The sequence below is a fragment of the Leptodactylus fuscus genome, chromosome 4 (genome assembly GCF_031893055.1).
Source record: "Leptodactylus fuscus isolate aLepFus1 chromosome 4, aLepFus1.hap2, whole genome shotgun sequence".
NCBI lineage: Eukaryota > Metazoa > Chordata > Amphibia > Anura > Leptodactylidae > Leptodactylus > Leptodactylus fuscus.
The window spans coordinates 68,376,442-68,394,670 of NC_134268.1; the positions used below are offsets into that span (position 1 = coordinate 68,376,442).

Below are 18,229 nucleotides of genomic sequence, written 5' to 3' on the forward strand. Positions count from 1 at the left end.
TTAAATGACCCCGGAACTCGTTGATTTCACCATGTAACTCGATGACATCCGCATGGAACTCAGAACTCAATGACATCATCACGGAACATGGAACTCGATTACATCATCATGGAACTCGGAAATCGACGACATGACCACGGAACACGTTGATTTCACCATGTAACTCGATGACATTACTATGGAACTCGGAATTCAATGACATGCCCACGGAACATGGAACTCGGTGACATCACCATGGAACTCGGAAATCAATGACATGACCACGGAACTCGTTGACTTCACCATGTAACTCGATGACATCCGCATGAAACTCAGAACTCAATGACATCATCACGGAACATGGAACTCGATTACATCATCATGGAACTCGGAAATCGATAACATGATCACGTAACTCGTTGACTTCACCATGTAACTCGATGACATCACTATAGAACTCAGAAGTCGATGACATGACCACGGAACATGGTACTCGATGACATGACCACAGAACTCATTGACTTCACCATGTAACTCAATGACATTACTATGGAACTTGGAACTTGATGACATGACCACGGAACATGGAACTCGATGACATGACCACGGAACTCGTTGACTTCACCATGTAATTCTATGACATCACTATAGAACTCAGAAGTCGATGACATGACCACAGAACATGGTACTCAATGACATGACCACGGAACTCATTGACTTCACCATGTAACTCAATGACATCACTATAGAACTCGAAACTCGATGACATCACCACGGAACTCATTAACGTCACCATGTAACTCGATGGCATTACTATGTAACTCGGAACTCGATGACATGACCACGGAACATGGAACTCGATGACATCACCATGGAACTTGTTGACTTCACCATGTAACTCGATGACATCACTATAGAACTCGAAACTCGATGACATCACCACGAAACTCGATATCACTATGGAACTAGATGACATCACCATGGAACTCGGTACTCAATGGCATTACCATGGAACATGGATCTCAATTACATCACCATGGAAGTCAGAACTTCATTACATGACCACGGAACTCGATGACATCACCATGGAACTCAATGACATCACTACAGAACTCAGAACTAGGTTACATCACCATGGAACTAGATGCCATTAACCATGGAACTCGAAGACATCGCAACAGAACTTGCTGACATCACCATGGAACTCGGAACTCAATGACATCACCACTGAACTCGGAACTTGATGACATTACCACTGAACTTGATGACATCACCACCAAACTCGATGACATCACCACAGAACTCAGAACTAGATGACATCACCACGGATCTCGGAACTCGATGACATCACCATGGAACTCGGAACTTGATGACATGACCACAGATCTCGATGACATCACCATGGAATTTGATGACATCACTACGGAATTTAGAACTAGATGGCATCACCGCTGAACTAGATGACATCACCATGCAACTCAATGACATCACCATGGAACTTGGAACTTGGTGACATTTCCATGGAACTCGATGGCATCACAACGGAACTCAATGACATCACCACTGATTTTGATGACATCACCACAAAACTCAATGACATCACCACAGAACTCGGAACTCAATGTCATTTTTAGTATGGTTCCTTTTGTTATTTTAACCCCTTGCGTTTATTTTAATTTATGAGCCAGAAAACCTTTTTTAACTTGGCAAATCAGAAATGCACTAAACTATCATGTATATGAGTAACTGAGAGATTAGACATGTCACACTATGCTACTTTGTAGCATTCTTTTCATAAAACATACTCAGGTTGGTAGTTCCAACATTAGGCCATTTCCATCATACATTGATGGCAGTTGTGGGCAAACACTGTCATTCTAGCCTTCCTCCAGCTAGTAGTCATATACACATCCTATAGCAACATGTTTATCCTGTTTGTTTGGTAATATATGCACAAGTTATTATTATATGGGAGGTTTCTTTTTAGAAATGTGTTGAGAAAATGACTATTAGATCAGGACCTTCCATCACTGGAAACACAGACTGCTCTGGGACAACATTTAACAGCTTTGCAATATGTCTTTCCTCTTCTGGGGACATTACCCAGGACGGTCGCTCCCTTAACAAACCTGTCATTATTGTTAATTTGTTTATAATGCAATTTGCAGTGACTTGGGAAAGGAAAAAGAGTGAAAGGAGTAGAAGATAAAATCCCTTATGTGACCACTTATATGTAGTTACATTCTTTTCTCCTGTGGCATTAAGCTACAATACTCAATGCTGTGTCCAAAAAGTAACAATACATATTGTACACATATTTTATAGGTTTATATAATCATTTGTAGAATTTATTTCATAAGTATAATTAGTCATTATTTTTATATATATATATATATATATATATATATATATATATACAGTCCTATGAAAAAGTTTGGGCACCCCTATTAATCTTAATCATTTTTAGTTCTAAATATTTTGGTGTTTGCAACAGCCATTTCAGTTTGATATATCTAATAACTGATGGACACAGTAATATTTCAGGATTGAAATGAGGTTTATTGTACTAACAGAAAATGCGCAATATGCATTAAACCAAAATTTGACCGGTGCAAAAATATGGGCACCTCAACAGAAAAGTGACATTAATATTTAGTACATCCTCCTTTTGCAAAGATAACAGCCTCTAGTCGCTTCCTGTAGCTTTTAATCAGTTCCTGGATCCTGGATGAAGGTATTTTGGACCATTTCTTTCTACAAAACAATTCAAGTTCAGTTAAGTTTGATGGTCGCCGAACATGGACAGCCCGCTCTCAAATGATCTGAAAACAAAGATTGTTCAACATAGTTGTTCAGGGGAAGGATACAAAACGTTGTCTCAGAGATTTAACCTGTCAGTTTCCACTGTGAGGAACATAGTAAGGAAATGGAAGACCACAGGGACAGTTCTTGTTAAGCCCAGAAGTGGCAGGCCAAGAAAAATATCAGAAAGGCAGAGAAGAAGAATGGTGAGAACAGTCAAGGACAATCCACAGACCACCTCCAAAGAGCTGCAGCATCATCTTGCTGCAGATGGTGTCACTGTGCATCGGTCAACTATACAGCGCACTATGCACAAATAGAAGCTGTATGGGAGAGTGATGAGAAAGAAGCCGTTTCAGCACGTACGCCACAAATAGAGTTGACTGAGGTATGAAAAAGCACATTTGGACAAGGCAGCTTCATTTTGGAAACAAAAATTGAGTTGTTTGGTTATAAAAAAAAAGGCGTTATGCATGGCGTCCAAAAAGAAACAGCATTCCAAGAAAAACACATGCTACCCACTGTAAAATTTGGTGGAGGTTCCATCATGCTTTGGGGCTGTGTGGCCAATGCCGGCATCGGGAATCTTGTTAAAGTTGAGGGTCGCATGGATTCCACTCAGTATCAGCAGATTCTTGAGAATAATGTTCAAGAATCAGTGACGAAGTTGAAGTTACGCCGGGGATGGATATTTCAGCAAGACAATGATCCAAAACACCGCTCCAAATCCTCAGGCATTCATGCAGAGGAACAATTACAATGTTCTGGAATGGCCATCCCAGTCCCCAGACCTGAATATCATTGAATATCTGTGGGATGATTTGAAGCGGGCTGTCCATGCTCGGCGACCATCTAACTTAACTGAACTTGAATTGTTTGTCCAAAATACCTTTATCCAGGATCCAGGAACTGATTAAAAGCTACAGGAAGCGACTAGAGGCTGTTATCTTTGCAAAAGGAGGATGTACTAAATATTAATGTCACTTTTCTGTTGAGGTGCCCATACTTTTGCACCGGTCAAATTTTGGTTTAATGCATATTGCGCATTTTCTGTTAGTACAATAAACCTCATTTCAATCCTGAAATATTACTGTGTCCATCAGTTATTAGATACATCAAACTGAAATGGCTGTTGCAAACACCAAAATATTTAGAACTAAAAATGATTAAGATTAATAGGGGTGCCCAAACTTTTTCATAGGACTATATATATATATATATATATATATATATATATATATATATATATATATATATATATATATATATTCATTATTTATTTATAGTGGATCAATCTAAAAAGTCATTTTTATTTCAGATATATACACAGTAGTATATGTTTGGAGTTTAGAATTGCTGAAATCAAATGAAACTTTCTATGTGTGAATGTACTGATGATATATGTAAGTAATGACAGTATTAGAGCAAAAGAGTAAGTTTATTGGGGAAAATTATATCATAAAAAGGGGACTCTAATACCTTGTTGGGCCTCCATTAGCATGGATACAAGATGACATAAGACATGCAGGTTCCCTATGGCATCCTGTGGCACATTTGCCCACTGATGATTCAGCTAGACTTGTAGGTCCCTCATAGGTTGTTGAAGCTATCTTCCCAGCTCATCTCATAAAGGCTTGATTGCTGGTAAATTTGGCGACTGGATAGGCTAAGGAAGTATTGCACTCTGTCGGAGGCCTTCCAGGGAACCCCTTGCTATGTGTGGTCAAGCATTATCCTGCTAGAAAATATCTATTGGAAGCCCTGCCATGAGATACACTTCCTTGTGACTGCAGGGCGTCCTGTACATTATGCTGAGCTGTCGATGTCCCTTGTATCACTACTAGGTTGACTGACTGTCATACGTGATGGCTCCCTAGATCATCACACCAGCACTTGGGGCTTCATAGCAAAGGAAGGATTGAAGTGCTCACTATGAAGCCTCTATACTGGAACTCAATCATCATTGGATCCAAAACACAACCTGGATTTGTTGCTAAAGACCATACAGTTCTGGTCCATAGAAGTCCTGGTTTCTGATTTACAACACCACCGCAAATGAAGTTGGTGTTGGCTGTCTGTCAATGGCAGGACATAATGATTACCGTAATAACACATTTCTTTCTGAAATGATCCAGTTAGAGACAGGCTTTTGTAATGAAAGTGCCACCTGTACATGGACAATAAACAAGGAACATGTGGGAACTGCTTGTGCTTGTTGGCAAATTGAATGATCCCCTCTACTGGTGATCTGTCCAGGCCACCCAGAACCTGTTTGTCCTCTCTATGTGCCCCCATGTCATTCCAGCAGCTACTAAAATCTAGGTCAGAACAGCATAGATAGCTGACAATTCATCAAAATGACCATCCTGCTTCTATCAGTCCGATAATGCAATTCCTCTTCCCCCTTGGTAAGTTTACACATAGAAATTTGCAGCGGATTTGGGGTCAGATTTCGTCCCTGAATCCATAGCAGAATCCACCTCGAATCTGCTTCCTATTGATTTCAATGGGTGGTAGAGATCACTGTCCTGCTTGATCTTGCTGAGGATTCGACGACTCAAGAGTCCCTTCTGATTTGGACCATTCAGAGGAAAATTGTTACAGAATGACAATTGAGCTATTCTCTCCTTGAGGCATTAGATTTAGGGAGAAATAATTTTATACCCAGAGAGTTGAAAGAACCTGAGCCTGCATGGCTCCCTACTATATAGCCATACCAAGGTCTATGTTCATGCCATCAACCCTTCAGGGATTCCAGGCTCTGTGCATTTGTACAACCAGCTGTATGTTGGTAAACCCATACCTGTCAGGTTTATTGCAGAATTTAGTGGGACTGAAAATAATCCTTTCCACCAGATGAATAAAATGTATTTTTTCACACAATTTTATCATTGTAATTAATCTGACAGGTGTGAACATGCCCTAAAACTGCTATATCTGTTGCTGCTGATGCTCTGGATATATCTATGCTCATGAATAAAAGATTGCTTATCATGGATAACATTTATAATGATGACTATTAGATTTGGCATACAGCACACAGATAAAGTATATACATATCTGGGATTATAGTATTACTTGTAGGATACAGCTAAATACAACTGGAACTACAATTAACAGCAATTTCTATCTTCATTCTCAGAGGATGATCCATATTTATAATGAATGTAATTATCTGCAAGAACAACAAAGACCGGCCGGGAGAATTGTTCCCCAATGATAATTGTACAGGAAAAATCTGCTTTATCAGAAACACTAATTGTTTCTTTTTCTCAATAGACTTGTGTCTTTTCTGTTTTATTGAAAGGGTCGCATGTTAAGCACCATGTCGCACCATGTTTTTTTCCACAGCCTTTTTCATTGTGTTTTTTGCCGCATTTTTATTTGTGGTTTTTCGTCCATTATTAAATCTATAGGGAAAATGCAAGCGTTTCCAAAAATTGATATGCTGAGATTTTCAAAAATGCAGTTTTTCCGCAGCATTTTTTTTTTTACAATGTATGGATGGAATTAGCCAGAATCTCATTCACTTTGCTGGTAATGTAAAATGCAGCATTTATTTTCTACTGTGTCTCTGCAACAGGAATAACACTGTTTCCGCAATGTGGGGCCTTGGCTGCAAAGAAATGCTGCAGAAAAGACAGCGGTAGATACGCATTGCGTTTTTTCCCAAAACATGGTTCAGAGAAGGTCTGCAGAGTTTTTCTCTGCAAACTTTTTGATGTGAATATGTCTGTTTTTTTAACTGATCCATTTAATAGATCAGTTAACAAAAATGGACACACTAGCATCAGTTTTTTGGGGGGTTTTTTGTTTGTTTTTCCTTTCTGAGCATGCATAGAATAAAAACGGACACAAAATAACAGACAGTAACTGATGGCTATAAGTTACTGTCTGTTATAAGTCCGTTGCCCATAGACTTCAATGTTAAAAAATTAACAAACACTTGTCCTTCCAGAATCCGTTTTTTCAAACGAACACAAAAGTCCTGCATGTAGGATTTTTTTGGCCGCTGGAAAAAAAAATGGACTTCTGACGGATTGGGTGTAAATGGACACAAATGGGACCTAACAGACACAAGATAAAATCCCATTGAAATGAATGGAAATCTTAACAGATTTCTGATGGTTCAGCTAGTGTCCGTTGCTACAATCTTGTAATGGACATTAGCTACGGACACTGCTGACGGTCACCAATGGTAGTGTGAATGCGCCCTAAGGCCCCATGTAGCGGTCCTTAATAAAAGTGTACTTTTCACAGAAAGTCTTTTCGCAAAGGTTTAAGTATAATTGACATGCTATGATTTCCAAAACCGTGACTGTTACGGAAATCATAGTGTTTCCGCTATGTATATTTTTCTGCAATGTGTGGATGGGATTCATCCAATCCACTTTGTAGTAACTGTAATGTTATTTATGCTGTACAATTTACTCCTCAAATTTAAAACATAAAGAAGTTTAAGAGTTAATAAAATTGAATCTACAAGCTAGATTTTTAACAAAATGGTGCAATAGAAAAAATAACTTGATAAACAAGCCCTCTTATGACCTACCTAACAAAAAAGTGAAAATGTTATGGATTCTAACATGTGGGAACAGAATTAAAAAAAAAAAAAAACATTTTATAGTCCCTGCATAGGGGATGGGTTCTGGCGAATCCTATCCATACACTGCAGAAAAATATGTGCAGCGGACACACCGCAATTTCTAAAATCAGCACGGTCTTGGAAATCGCAGCATGTCAATTATACTTACAGAAGCACCGATAGTTTCCCTTATAGGTATAATGGAAGCAGAAGGTTATGCATGGGCTGTGTATGGACACTGTGAAGAGAAGTTCTTTTCTACCTTTGCCATGGGTCAGGTATCTCATTTATAATATTCCTGCCATTTTATCAGGTGAGTAAAGGAGCAGACATGAAGATTGCAGAATAACCCATACAGTAGGGCATTATCAGCTCCCTACTTCTTGGTAATATACATTTGGTAGAGTTGCACATAACATAAACATTAACATATAATATTTGGAAGTTTGCTGTCATTCATTATAATGCAAGGTGTGGTTGTGACCAACAATTAATAAAAGTAGTAGACACTGGGGAAATAAGTGAATGACTATGTAATCCTTTATGTATTGCCCATGTAATCCTCTATGTATTGCCCATGTAATCCTCTATGTATTGCCTATGTAATGACGTGTAAATTAGATTAGAATAGTCTCGGGGGACTTGCAGTCAATTAGAGAATGTATAAAATGTGCAAGACAGACCTATGTGTAGTGTGAGTGCTGGACGTGATATATGTTATGTAGCACTAAATGTATCTGAACGCTTTCTCACTTCTGATCATTCAGGATGCTATATGTTCCTTTATATAATGAGACTCATCTAATAACGCTTAATAAGTCCGATGACGCTGAGATACAATATTCACCAGCTATGAAAGCTTTTGTAGTCATTATATTGTCTGTATTCATTTGTCTGACAGTCCTTGGTAACACTCTGGTTATGGTAGCATTCATTGTAGACAAGAGGCTGAGAACGCAGAGCAACTTCTTTCTCCTGAATTTAGCTATCTGTGATTTTTTTATTGGTAAGTGGTCTTATTTCTCACCTTAGTATTGTCTTATTTATGTTGCAGACTGGGACAGAGAGTTCCACAACTTTTAATGGACTTTGTGTTTCTATTTATTGCCATTTTCAAGATATTTGGTTTCTGTATAATGTATAGAGATGAGCGAACAGTAAAATGTTTGAGGTTCAATATTCGTTTTGAGTAGCCCCTCAATATTCGACTACTCGAATCGAATATCGAACCCTATTATAGTCTATGGGGGGAAAATGCTCGTTTCAGGGGTAGGCAACGTTCGATCAAATTATACTTACCAAGTCCACGAGTGAGGGTCAGGCTGGATTCTCCGAGAAGTCTTCTCCGTGCAACGTCCCCGCGGCATCTTCCGGCTCTGAATTCACTCTGCCAGGCATCGGGCCTGGGCAGAGCCGACTGCGCATGCCCGCACTACAAGCGGACATGCGCAGTCGGCTCTGCCCAGGCCCGATGCCTAGCAGAGTGAATTCAGAGCCGGAAGACGCCGGATTGGCCGACTGTATAGCATTTGGCCAATCAATGCTGGTTCTGCATCGAACTTTTACATTTGAACAGCGAGTGGTACTCGATCGGCTACGAGTATTTTGAATACCGTAGTATTCGATCGAATACCTACTCGATCGAGTACTACTCGCTCATCTCTAATAATGTATCATTTAGATGAAATGTATCAGTATTCTTGTTTATATACAGAGGCTAAAAACTTATTCAGGCTGCCATTGTGGTGTCCATTGTTCAGACTTCCATTCACTCTCTGTCCATCATCATTGACAGCAATGTTAAAATAAAACAGGAGGCCTTCTGTTTTTGTCAGCAATGATGATGGGTAAAACTGAACAACTATATCCTTCCATCTGATAAGTTTACTGTCATCTGAACCATGATGGCAGCTTGAAAGTATCCTCAGAGCTACAACTTCTCACAGCATACAGTTTGCTATAGATGGATTTCCATTTAGGTAACCCTCTATATGCTAAATAGCTGACACTATATGGTGATACTTTTTAGTCAGACACATACAGTGAAATTTGGATCTTAGCTGGTTTTGATTGCTACTTCTTGAGACTGTCTATAAATGGAGAGTAGGGTTGAGCCGATCTTGAGACTTCAAGATCGATTTTAAAATCTGATTTCCAATCATTTTTGAGCCGATCTCAATCCTGATCTCGATCATGAAATTTGCTTGATCGCCGATCGGAATCCGATCTTTTCCGATCCCGATCCTCAACCCTAGTCAATGCTTCTCTATGGGAAAAGTCACTTTTAGGGTTGAGCCGATCTTGAGATAACCTCCGATCTCGATCCTGCTGGAAAAGATCAGGTCGGAATTCCGATCGCGATCGTGAAATTTACTCGATCGCTGATCGGAATTCGATCTTTTCTGATCCCGATCGCTCAACCCTAATGGGGAGCAGAATTTTAAAATAATATTGTATGCATCCTTGCCAAACAAACTGTAAGAGACCCATAAGAAACAGTGACCTGTCTGAGTGGAGTAAGCATAGTGACCTGCTGGATTCTTTTACTGGCCACTAGTTGTACACAATGCCAAAACTAGTTGCAATATGAGGAAATCCAGAGAAAACCCAGCAGGAAGAAGAAATGTCCTTCAGGCCTGGGCCCCATGTTGCGAAAATGTAGCGTTTTTTGTCGCAGTGGAAATGCTGTGGCAAAAAAACCCTCTACATTTTACAGTACCTGCAAAGTGGATGAGATTATGGCTAATTCCATCCACACATTGCAGAGAAAAATCTACAGCGGTAAAGCTGAGTTTTTGAAAATTTTTCAAAAAGTTTTTTAAAATAGCGGCATGTCAATTATACCTGTGGAAACACTGGCGATTTTCCTATAGGTATAATATGGGAAGAAAGTCCGCAAAGAACAACACAGTGAGAAGATGCAATGAAAAACGCTGCAGAAAAAAAAAGTTTCCTCTGGGTTTTTTTCCGCAGTATTTTGTTTTTGTTTTTGTTTTTTCGCTGCATTTTGCTATGTGGGGCTTCAGCCTCAGTATGTTTTTATCATTCACCACATTGCAGTTTACATGACAAGATGCAATTCTGCTAATTTCTCTTTAGTAGCGACACTTGTCTACCATACACCTCTGTAGAGGAAACAATGGATGCAATAGCCTTGTATAGCTGTCCAGTTTGGTTTCACCTGCACTATTCTTTGTCTACCATAAAGCCTGTAAACCTAGCCTGTAAAAGGTGGATTTCTTCACTAGAAATAATCGTCCTCTTTTTGTTATTTTCAGGTGCTTTTAATACACCCATATTTTTACAGTATATGTTGACTAAAAAGTGGCGACTTGGAAAATCTCTCTGCAAACTATGGTTAGTTGCTGACTACACAATGTCCACAGCCTCAGTGTTCAACATTGTTCTAATCAGCTATGACCGGTTCTTTTCTGTAACCCAGGCAGTAAGTACAAGATATTCTATTGTCATCTATCTATCTATCTATCTATCTATCTATCTATCTATCTATCTATCTATCTATCTATCTATCTATACAATACTGTGCAAAAGTGGTGGGCAGGTGTTGAAAAAATCCAGGACACTAACCCCTCGTTCACATCTGCTTTTGGTAATCCGTTCGGGGAGTCCCCCGAACAGACTACCGAATGCATCTGCAAGCGCTGTGCAGTAAAGGCACACGGACCCCATAGATTATAATGGGATTCATGTGTTTGCTGCAAGATCTCCGCACGAGTCATGCAGAGAGGAAAGTAGATTGTGAGCTACTTTCCACATTTCACCCCATTCTGACTTTTTTCCAGCTTTCTAGTACATCACACAGAATAATAACTGGTAACATTACAAAGTACATTAATCCCTCATATGGCAGGCACTAAAAAAGAAAAATTGAAAAATGCCTGCGGCATGAAGGGGTTAATAATAAAAGTTATGGTTTAATATAGGGGATTATTTCTGCAGTGAGACTTTTCTGTTTGGGATCCTTGTTGGTGGGTTTTTTTTTTTTTGTTTTTTTTTGCTGTGAAGTATCAGGCTAAGCTACGTCTAAAATAAAAGACTATAGAGAAAGGAGGGGGAGAAAGAGGCAACAGCCTCCTCCTATAAAAAAAACAAAAACGTACACATATAGCAGCTGAAAATGGACTACCACTGTACAGAATTAGGCAATAAATCAAAAAGCCGGCAGCTTCCCCCCTTCTGCCATCCCCTTTCCATAGACTTCTGTATGTGAGGCTTGATGCAGACACAGGTGCTATTACAAATAAGCATACCTCCCAACTTTTGAAGAATCGAAAGAGGGACAAAATGTGCGGCGCGCTAAGTGCGCCGCGGCAAATTTAGCACCGCCAACTTTTGTGTTGACTCCGCCCACTCGTTAATTTTTCATGTGCCCGCACACAGTATAATCCTCCTACAGTCACCCGTAAATTATATGTCCCCCCTCTATCTCTCCCCCAGTTTCATATACACCCTTCATCTGCCACCAGTTTCATGTCCCTCTTCCATCTCTGCCCCCAGATTCATGTCCTCTCCATCTCTGCCCCCAGATTCATGTCCCACATCTCTGCCCTCATATTCATGTCCCTCCATCTCTGCCCCCAGATTCATGTCCCTCCATCTCTGCCCCCAGATTCATGTCCCCCATCTCTGCCCCCAGATTCATGTCCCCCATCTCTGCCCCCAGTTTCATGTCCCTCATCTCTTCCCCCAGTTTCATGTCCACTCCATCTCTGCCCCCAGATTCATGTCCCCACATCTCTGCCCCCAGATTCATGTCCCACATCTCTGCCCCCAGATTCATGTCCTCTCCATCTCTGCCCCCAGTGTCATGCCGTCCTCTCCTTCATCTGCCCCCAGATTCACGTTCCACCTCCACATTAAACTTACCTTCTCCTCCGCTCCCTCGCCGCTCTCTGCCTGCCTCTCTCACTGACACATGCGGCTGAAGGAAGGAGCTGACACAGGTCAGCTCCTCGCTTCGCCGCTGCCCGCCTCTCTCCCTGACACATGCGGCTGAAGCTGCTCGCGTGCTCGCTTCGCCGCTGCGTCTCTCTCTCGCTGACACATGCGGCTGAAGCGAGGAGCTGACCTGTGTCAGCTCCTCGCTTCGCCGCTGCCGCCGGCTCCTGGCTTTCAGCCGCATGTGTCAGGGAGAGAGGCGGGCAGCGGCGAAGCGAGGAGCTGACCTGTGTGTTGAAATCGGGACATACCTCCCTCCAACCGGGACCGCGGGACATGTCACCCAAATCGTGACTGTCCCACGGAAATCGGGACGGTTGGGAGGTATGAATAAGGCCTGGTTGACATCTGTGTTCATTATTCTGTTTGGGGAGTCCGCTTGGGGACCCCTCGAATGGAATACCGAAAGCATTGACAAGCGGTGAGCAATGAAAGCACACGGACCCCATAGACTATAACGGGGTCTGTATGTTTTCTGCACGATGTCCACACGGAACATGCAGAGGAAAAAGTACTACCTTTTCACATGACTCGTGTGGACACTTCACGGAAAACACACATGTATCTCATTATAGTATGGGGTCCATGTGCTTTCATTGCTCACCACTTGTCAATGCGTTCGGTATTCCGTTCGGGGGGTCACCAAGCGGACTCCCCAAACAGAATACCAAACGCAGATGTGATCCAGGCCTAAGAGCCTGAGAGAAATGGTAACAAACAAGTAACAATAGTAACAAGTGGAGAAGGAACATTATTCTTTAATAAGATTTAAAACAAAGTTTTCTGTATAAAGTAAAAGTAGAAAGTGTATTGTGTATTCTTGTACTGTATACAGTTTATTATACAGTACTATACAATAGTTTCTTATATTGTACCATTTCTTCATGAAGGTGGTTTTATAATTGGAGGTAAATATATACCGTATTTTTCGGACTATAAGACGCACCAGACCATAAGACGCACTAAGGTTTTAGAGGAGGAAAATAGGGAAAAAAAAAATTTTAAGGAAAAAAAATTGGTGAAATATTTAATAACCTAATAATATAATATTTCACCAATGTAAATAGAACCGGGGGCTTTCGGACACAGGGATACCAAATGTGTATGTGTTTCACAGTAATGTTTTTGTTTTATATGTATTGTAGGGCTATGGGGGTGATTTGAACATATCTATCTAATCTATCCTATCTATCTATCTATCTCCTATCTATCTATCTATCTATCTATCTATCTGTCTGTCTGTCTGTCTGTCTGTCTGTCTGTCTGTCTGTCTATCTGTGTATCTGTCTGTCTATCTATCTATCTATCTATCTATCTATCTGTCTGTCTGTCTGTCTGTCTGTCTGTCTGTCTGTCTGTCTGTCTGTCTATCTGTCTATCTATCTATTCTATCTAATCTCATCCATGGATGGAAAGAGACACCCTGCAGTGAAGCTATGTAAGAAGAGAAAAAGGGGCGGGCCAGACGGGTGAAGGAGGTGTGGTTTTCTAAGCAAACTTGAAAACACACCTCTTTCACCTGTCTGGCTCGTCCCTCCTTCACTGCCTCTCAGATGTCGCTTCTGCAATGATGCCACACAGGCAGGGAAATAGGGGCGGGCCAGACGGGTGAAGGAGGCGTGGTTTCAAGCTTGCCGAGAAAACCACGCCTCCTCCTCCCGTTTGGCCCGCCCCTCCTTCCCTGTCTGTGTAGCATCATTGCCGGAGCCAGATCTGAGAGGCAGTGAAGGAGGGGCGGGCCAGACGGGAGAAGGAGGCGTGGTTTTCTCGGCAAGCTTGAAACCACGCTTCCTTCACCTGTCTGGCCCGCCCCTACTTCCCTGCCTCTCAGATCTCGCTCCTGGTATGACGCGACACAGACAGGGAAGGAGGGGCAGAGCAGGCAGGCACCGTGCTGCTCTCCTTTTGATTCTCATAGACAGGACACAGACGCTGCACACGCTGCATTCGGACTATAAGACGCACACACATTTTCCTCCCATATTGCGTCTTATAGTCCGAAAAATACGGGTATGTAATAAATGAATACAGTTCTACAACCGCCATAGTGTCTACTGAATCATATAAAGTGCCTATCACATGTAGAAGAAACCTATTATACGATTCCTTGTTACAGGTACATTATCGCTCTCTTCAAAAAAGGCACAGCCTGACTATGATAAAGATGACTGCCGTCTGGGTAATGTCTTTCCTTCTCTACAGCCCTTCTATTCTCTTTTGGGAAAGCGCTTTTGGTGAAAGTCACATAGAAGAGGACGTCTGTATGACGGGATTCTTTAACACGTGGTACTTCCACCTAGCAACATCAGTCTTTGATTTTTTTCTTCCATTAATAAGTATATCATTTTTTAATCTGAGCATTTACTGGAGCATCACTAAAAGGAGCAAGAAGAAAAGTCAAAATTCTGCTCAACAAAAGCCAAACCACGTGAAGCCATTCATCATAGCGGATAATCTGGTGCTGCCATATAAAATAGAGAACACTACTATACATGTAAGGAAGAGATGTGAGAAATCACAAGGTCCTATAATCCCTTCCACCTCCCATATAAATAACATTCCCAATACCATCCATGTCATTAAACTCTCCAGGGACAAACAAGTTGCCAAATCTCTGGCAATTCTGGTTTCTGTTTTTGCTTCTTGTTGGGCCCCCTATACGTTCCTCGTCACCATCGATAGGGCATGCCATAACAACTGTGTTGCCCAATATTGGTATGATATCACAGTCTGGATATTATATGTGAACTCAACAATTAACCCTGTATTATATCCACTGTGTCATAAAAGTTTTAGAAAAGCCTTTAATGTACTTTTACAAATGTGTCTGAAATGGACAGTTTAATCATAAAAGCCATTTTATATTATTATATAATATATGAAAAAAATAAAGAACAGGAACTTTACAACTAAACCATTTAAAGGGGATGTGTGAAATGAAAAACACAACTGCTTTTATTATAGAAATTATTTTTACACTATTCCTGTCCAAGTGAATACGGATAAACTGCAAAAGAGTGGCAAGGAGAACATCAGCATGGAGTTTGTACGTTCTCCCTGTTTACATGGTTTCCTCCCACACACCAAAGATACACTGATAGGGCATTTGGATTGTGAGCCCTGACCCTTGGGTCACATCTGTGTTTGGTAATTCATTCGAGGAGTCTGCATGGGACCCCAAACGCATTTGCAAGCAGTGAGCAGTGAAAGCACACGGACCCCATAGACTATAATGAGGTCATGTGCTTGCCGCGCGCTGCCCGCACGAGTCATGCGGACAGGAAAATAGATTGTAAAGTACTTTTGTGTTCCCTGCGGAGATCTCGCGGCAAGCACACGGACCCCATTATAGTCTATGGGGTCCATGTGCTTTCACTGCATACTGCTTGCAAATGCATTCAGTAGTCCCTTCAGGGGGGTCCCCATGCGGACTCTCCCAAATGGATTACCGATGCAGATGTGAACAAGGCCTTGCTTGGGATAGTGAGTGATGATGGGGTCTGTAAAGTGCCGCAGGATACGTTAGTGCTATATAGATATATATACACATTTCCAGACCACTTGTGGTTCCCAAATGCTTTCACTTTTCAATTCTTTTAAACTCACCGCTGCAAAATATCTTGGACAGAAGAAATTACCTAAAACTTCAGGACAGCCGTTCTTTCACAAATATTTATAAAGGATGACTGCATGGTTAAGGTGCTGGATTTTATACTTAAACGGGTTTTATTAAAGATTTTTCAAAATAATACAGAACAAACAACAAACATGAAGTCGAGCAATAATGAAAAAACATCACAGTCCGCGGACAGGGAGGCCAAAAAAGACCCCCCTCCGCATAAATCAAATATAGCCCAACGAGAAAGGGAAAAAGGGAAAAGGAATAGACAAGAAACAAACAAACAAACACAAGACGAAGACTAAAAGAACCACAACGGAAGCAAAAGAAGAAAAGGAGAAGAAAACAGACGGCCATGTCACACTCAAGCAAAGGCAGAAGAGAAGGCAGACGACTCCTGGAACATAACCCAGGGACGCCAACGAAGTTCAAACTTGGAATAGTCAGGGGAATCTTCCGCCACCAAGGTTTCCATCCGCTGAATAAGAAGGAACTCCTGAAGGAACTCAATCAAGGAGGGAGGGGTAGGGCTGCGCCAGTGTCTGGGGATGACGGTCCTGGCGGCCACGAGAAAGTGCCCCAGGAGGTCCTTCTTAATCTCCGACAGTTTACCAGGGATAACCAACAGAAGTGCCAGCTGGGGAGAGACAGTCACCGAGCGCCCACTGACCCTGGAATACAAAGAAAACACCGCGTCCCAAAAGGGGCGCAGAACGTCACATTCCCACCATATGTGCAACATAGTACCCCTAGCGGAGCCACAGCGCCAACACAAGTCCGGAACAGCGGGAAAAATCCTATGGAGAAGCACTGGACACCTATACCACCGGGACAGAATCTTATAATTCCTCTCCTGAGCACTACAAGGGAGGGCCAACTTGTGAGAGAGCAAAAAGGACCGGTCCCAATCCGCAGATGACAAACCCACAGGAAGGTCGGCGTTCCAAGCGGCGACGTAGGGAGGGAGTTCCGCAGTGACATCCGAGAGGAGAACATCATACAGAAGCGAAAGGGCACGAGAGGGGGAGGTCTGACACCCGACATAGGATTCAAGGGCTAATGGAGGAGAAGAGAGGCGAGGAGTGAGCGAAAACTGCTTCAGAAAGGACTGGAGTTGGGCGTACTCCAACCACGAGAGGCGCAGGTCAGGGTGAGAACTACACAGCAGGGCGAACGGAAGGAGCGGAGAATCACCCGCCACCTCCTGAAGACAAGTAGAATCCGCTCGGTCCCAGCAGAGGAACCGGTCAACCGAGCAACCAGGAGGGAACATAGGGTTGTCGAAGAGGGGAGTCAAAGGGCCCGGGACACGGGCCAAGTGGCCAGAAGAACAGACCAGATCCCATACTTTCAGAAAATGCGAAGGGAGAACGTAGAGGCCAGGGGATTTAGGACGAAAGTGCGGAGGGATCCATGGCCAAGAGGAAAGCGAAGACGAAATCAGATCAAATTAGATGGAAACCCACTGCTTATCATGGCGACGGAACTGCCAATCGAACAGACGAAGCAAAACCGAGGCACGATAGTAAAGGCGCACATCTGGGAGACCAACGCCACCCCTATATTTACGCCGGACAAGAGTACTAAACCCCAGTCTGCTCCGAGAGGAACCCCACACAAACTTCCCGAACAACGACTGTACCCTGGCTAAAAAGGCGCGGGGAAGAGGGATGGGCAAGGCCTGGAATAGGTACAAGAACCGAGGGAGGACATCCATCTTAAGGGCATGAATGCGACTAAACCAAGAGGGGAGACGAGCTCCATAGGAACGTAGATCAGAGGTAATAGTATCCAAAAGCGGGAGATAATTAAGTTGGAACAGGGAAGCAGGATCAGGAGAAATACGGATCCCCAAGTATTTGAAGGAAGAGGGTTGCCACCGAAACGGAAAAGACCGAGACAGGAACTCAGCCTCAGAAGGGGGAAGTGAGACATTAAGAGCCTCGCTCTTAGATAAATTGACCTTAAAATTGCTAAGGGCACCAAAGCGGGAGAATTCACGTAAGACAGCCGGAAACGAAACCCGTGGTTCAGAGACATACAGCAGAAGATCATCCGCATATAGCGCCGCCTTGACCATACGGGAACCCAACTGTATACCGTGGACATCGGGGCAACGACGCAACGCCACCGCCAGATGCTCCATCACCAAGGCAAAGAGCAAAGGCGAGAGGGGGCAACCTTGGCGGGTACCATTGCGGACCGGAAAAAAATCCGAGATCACTCCGTTCACCCGGAGACACGCCGACGCATTCCCGTAAAGAGCTAAAATCTTGCCCAGGAAA

At 42.4% G+C, this 18,229-nt stretch overlaps 1 protein-coding gene across 1 annotated transcript; it reads left to right on the forward strand.

The window, feature by feature from the left end:
- The first annotated feature begins 465 nt into the window (after positions 1-465).
- Positions 466-15,007, forward strand: LOC142201147 (histamine H3 receptor-like). Its single transcript, XM_075271971.1, has 5 exons — positions 466-509; positions 8,134-8,372; positions 10,645-10,811; positions 14,442-14,819; positions 14,918-15,007. Exons 1-5 carry the CDS (start codon positions 466-468, stop codon positions 15,005-15,007), a joined length of 918 nt encoding a protein of 305 aa, XP_075128072.1.
- Positions 15,008-18,229: the final 3,222 nt, after the last annotated feature.

What these genes read in the sequence shown, in the direction of transcription:
- LOC142201147 (XM_075271971.1), top strand. Translation starts at nt 466, where the DNA reads ATGGTACTCGATGACATGACCACAGAACTCATTGACTTCACCAT. An exon ending in GAACTCATTGACTTCACCAT is followed by an intron (nt 510 to 8,133) that starts GTAACTCAATGA and finishes CTGATCATTCAG; the next exon opens with GATGCTATATGTTCCTTTAT. An exon ending in TCTTTTCTGTAACCCAGGCA is followed by an intron (nt 10,812 to 14,441) that starts GTAAGTACAAGA and finishes TCCTTGTTACAG; the next exon opens with GTACATTATCGCTCTCTTCA.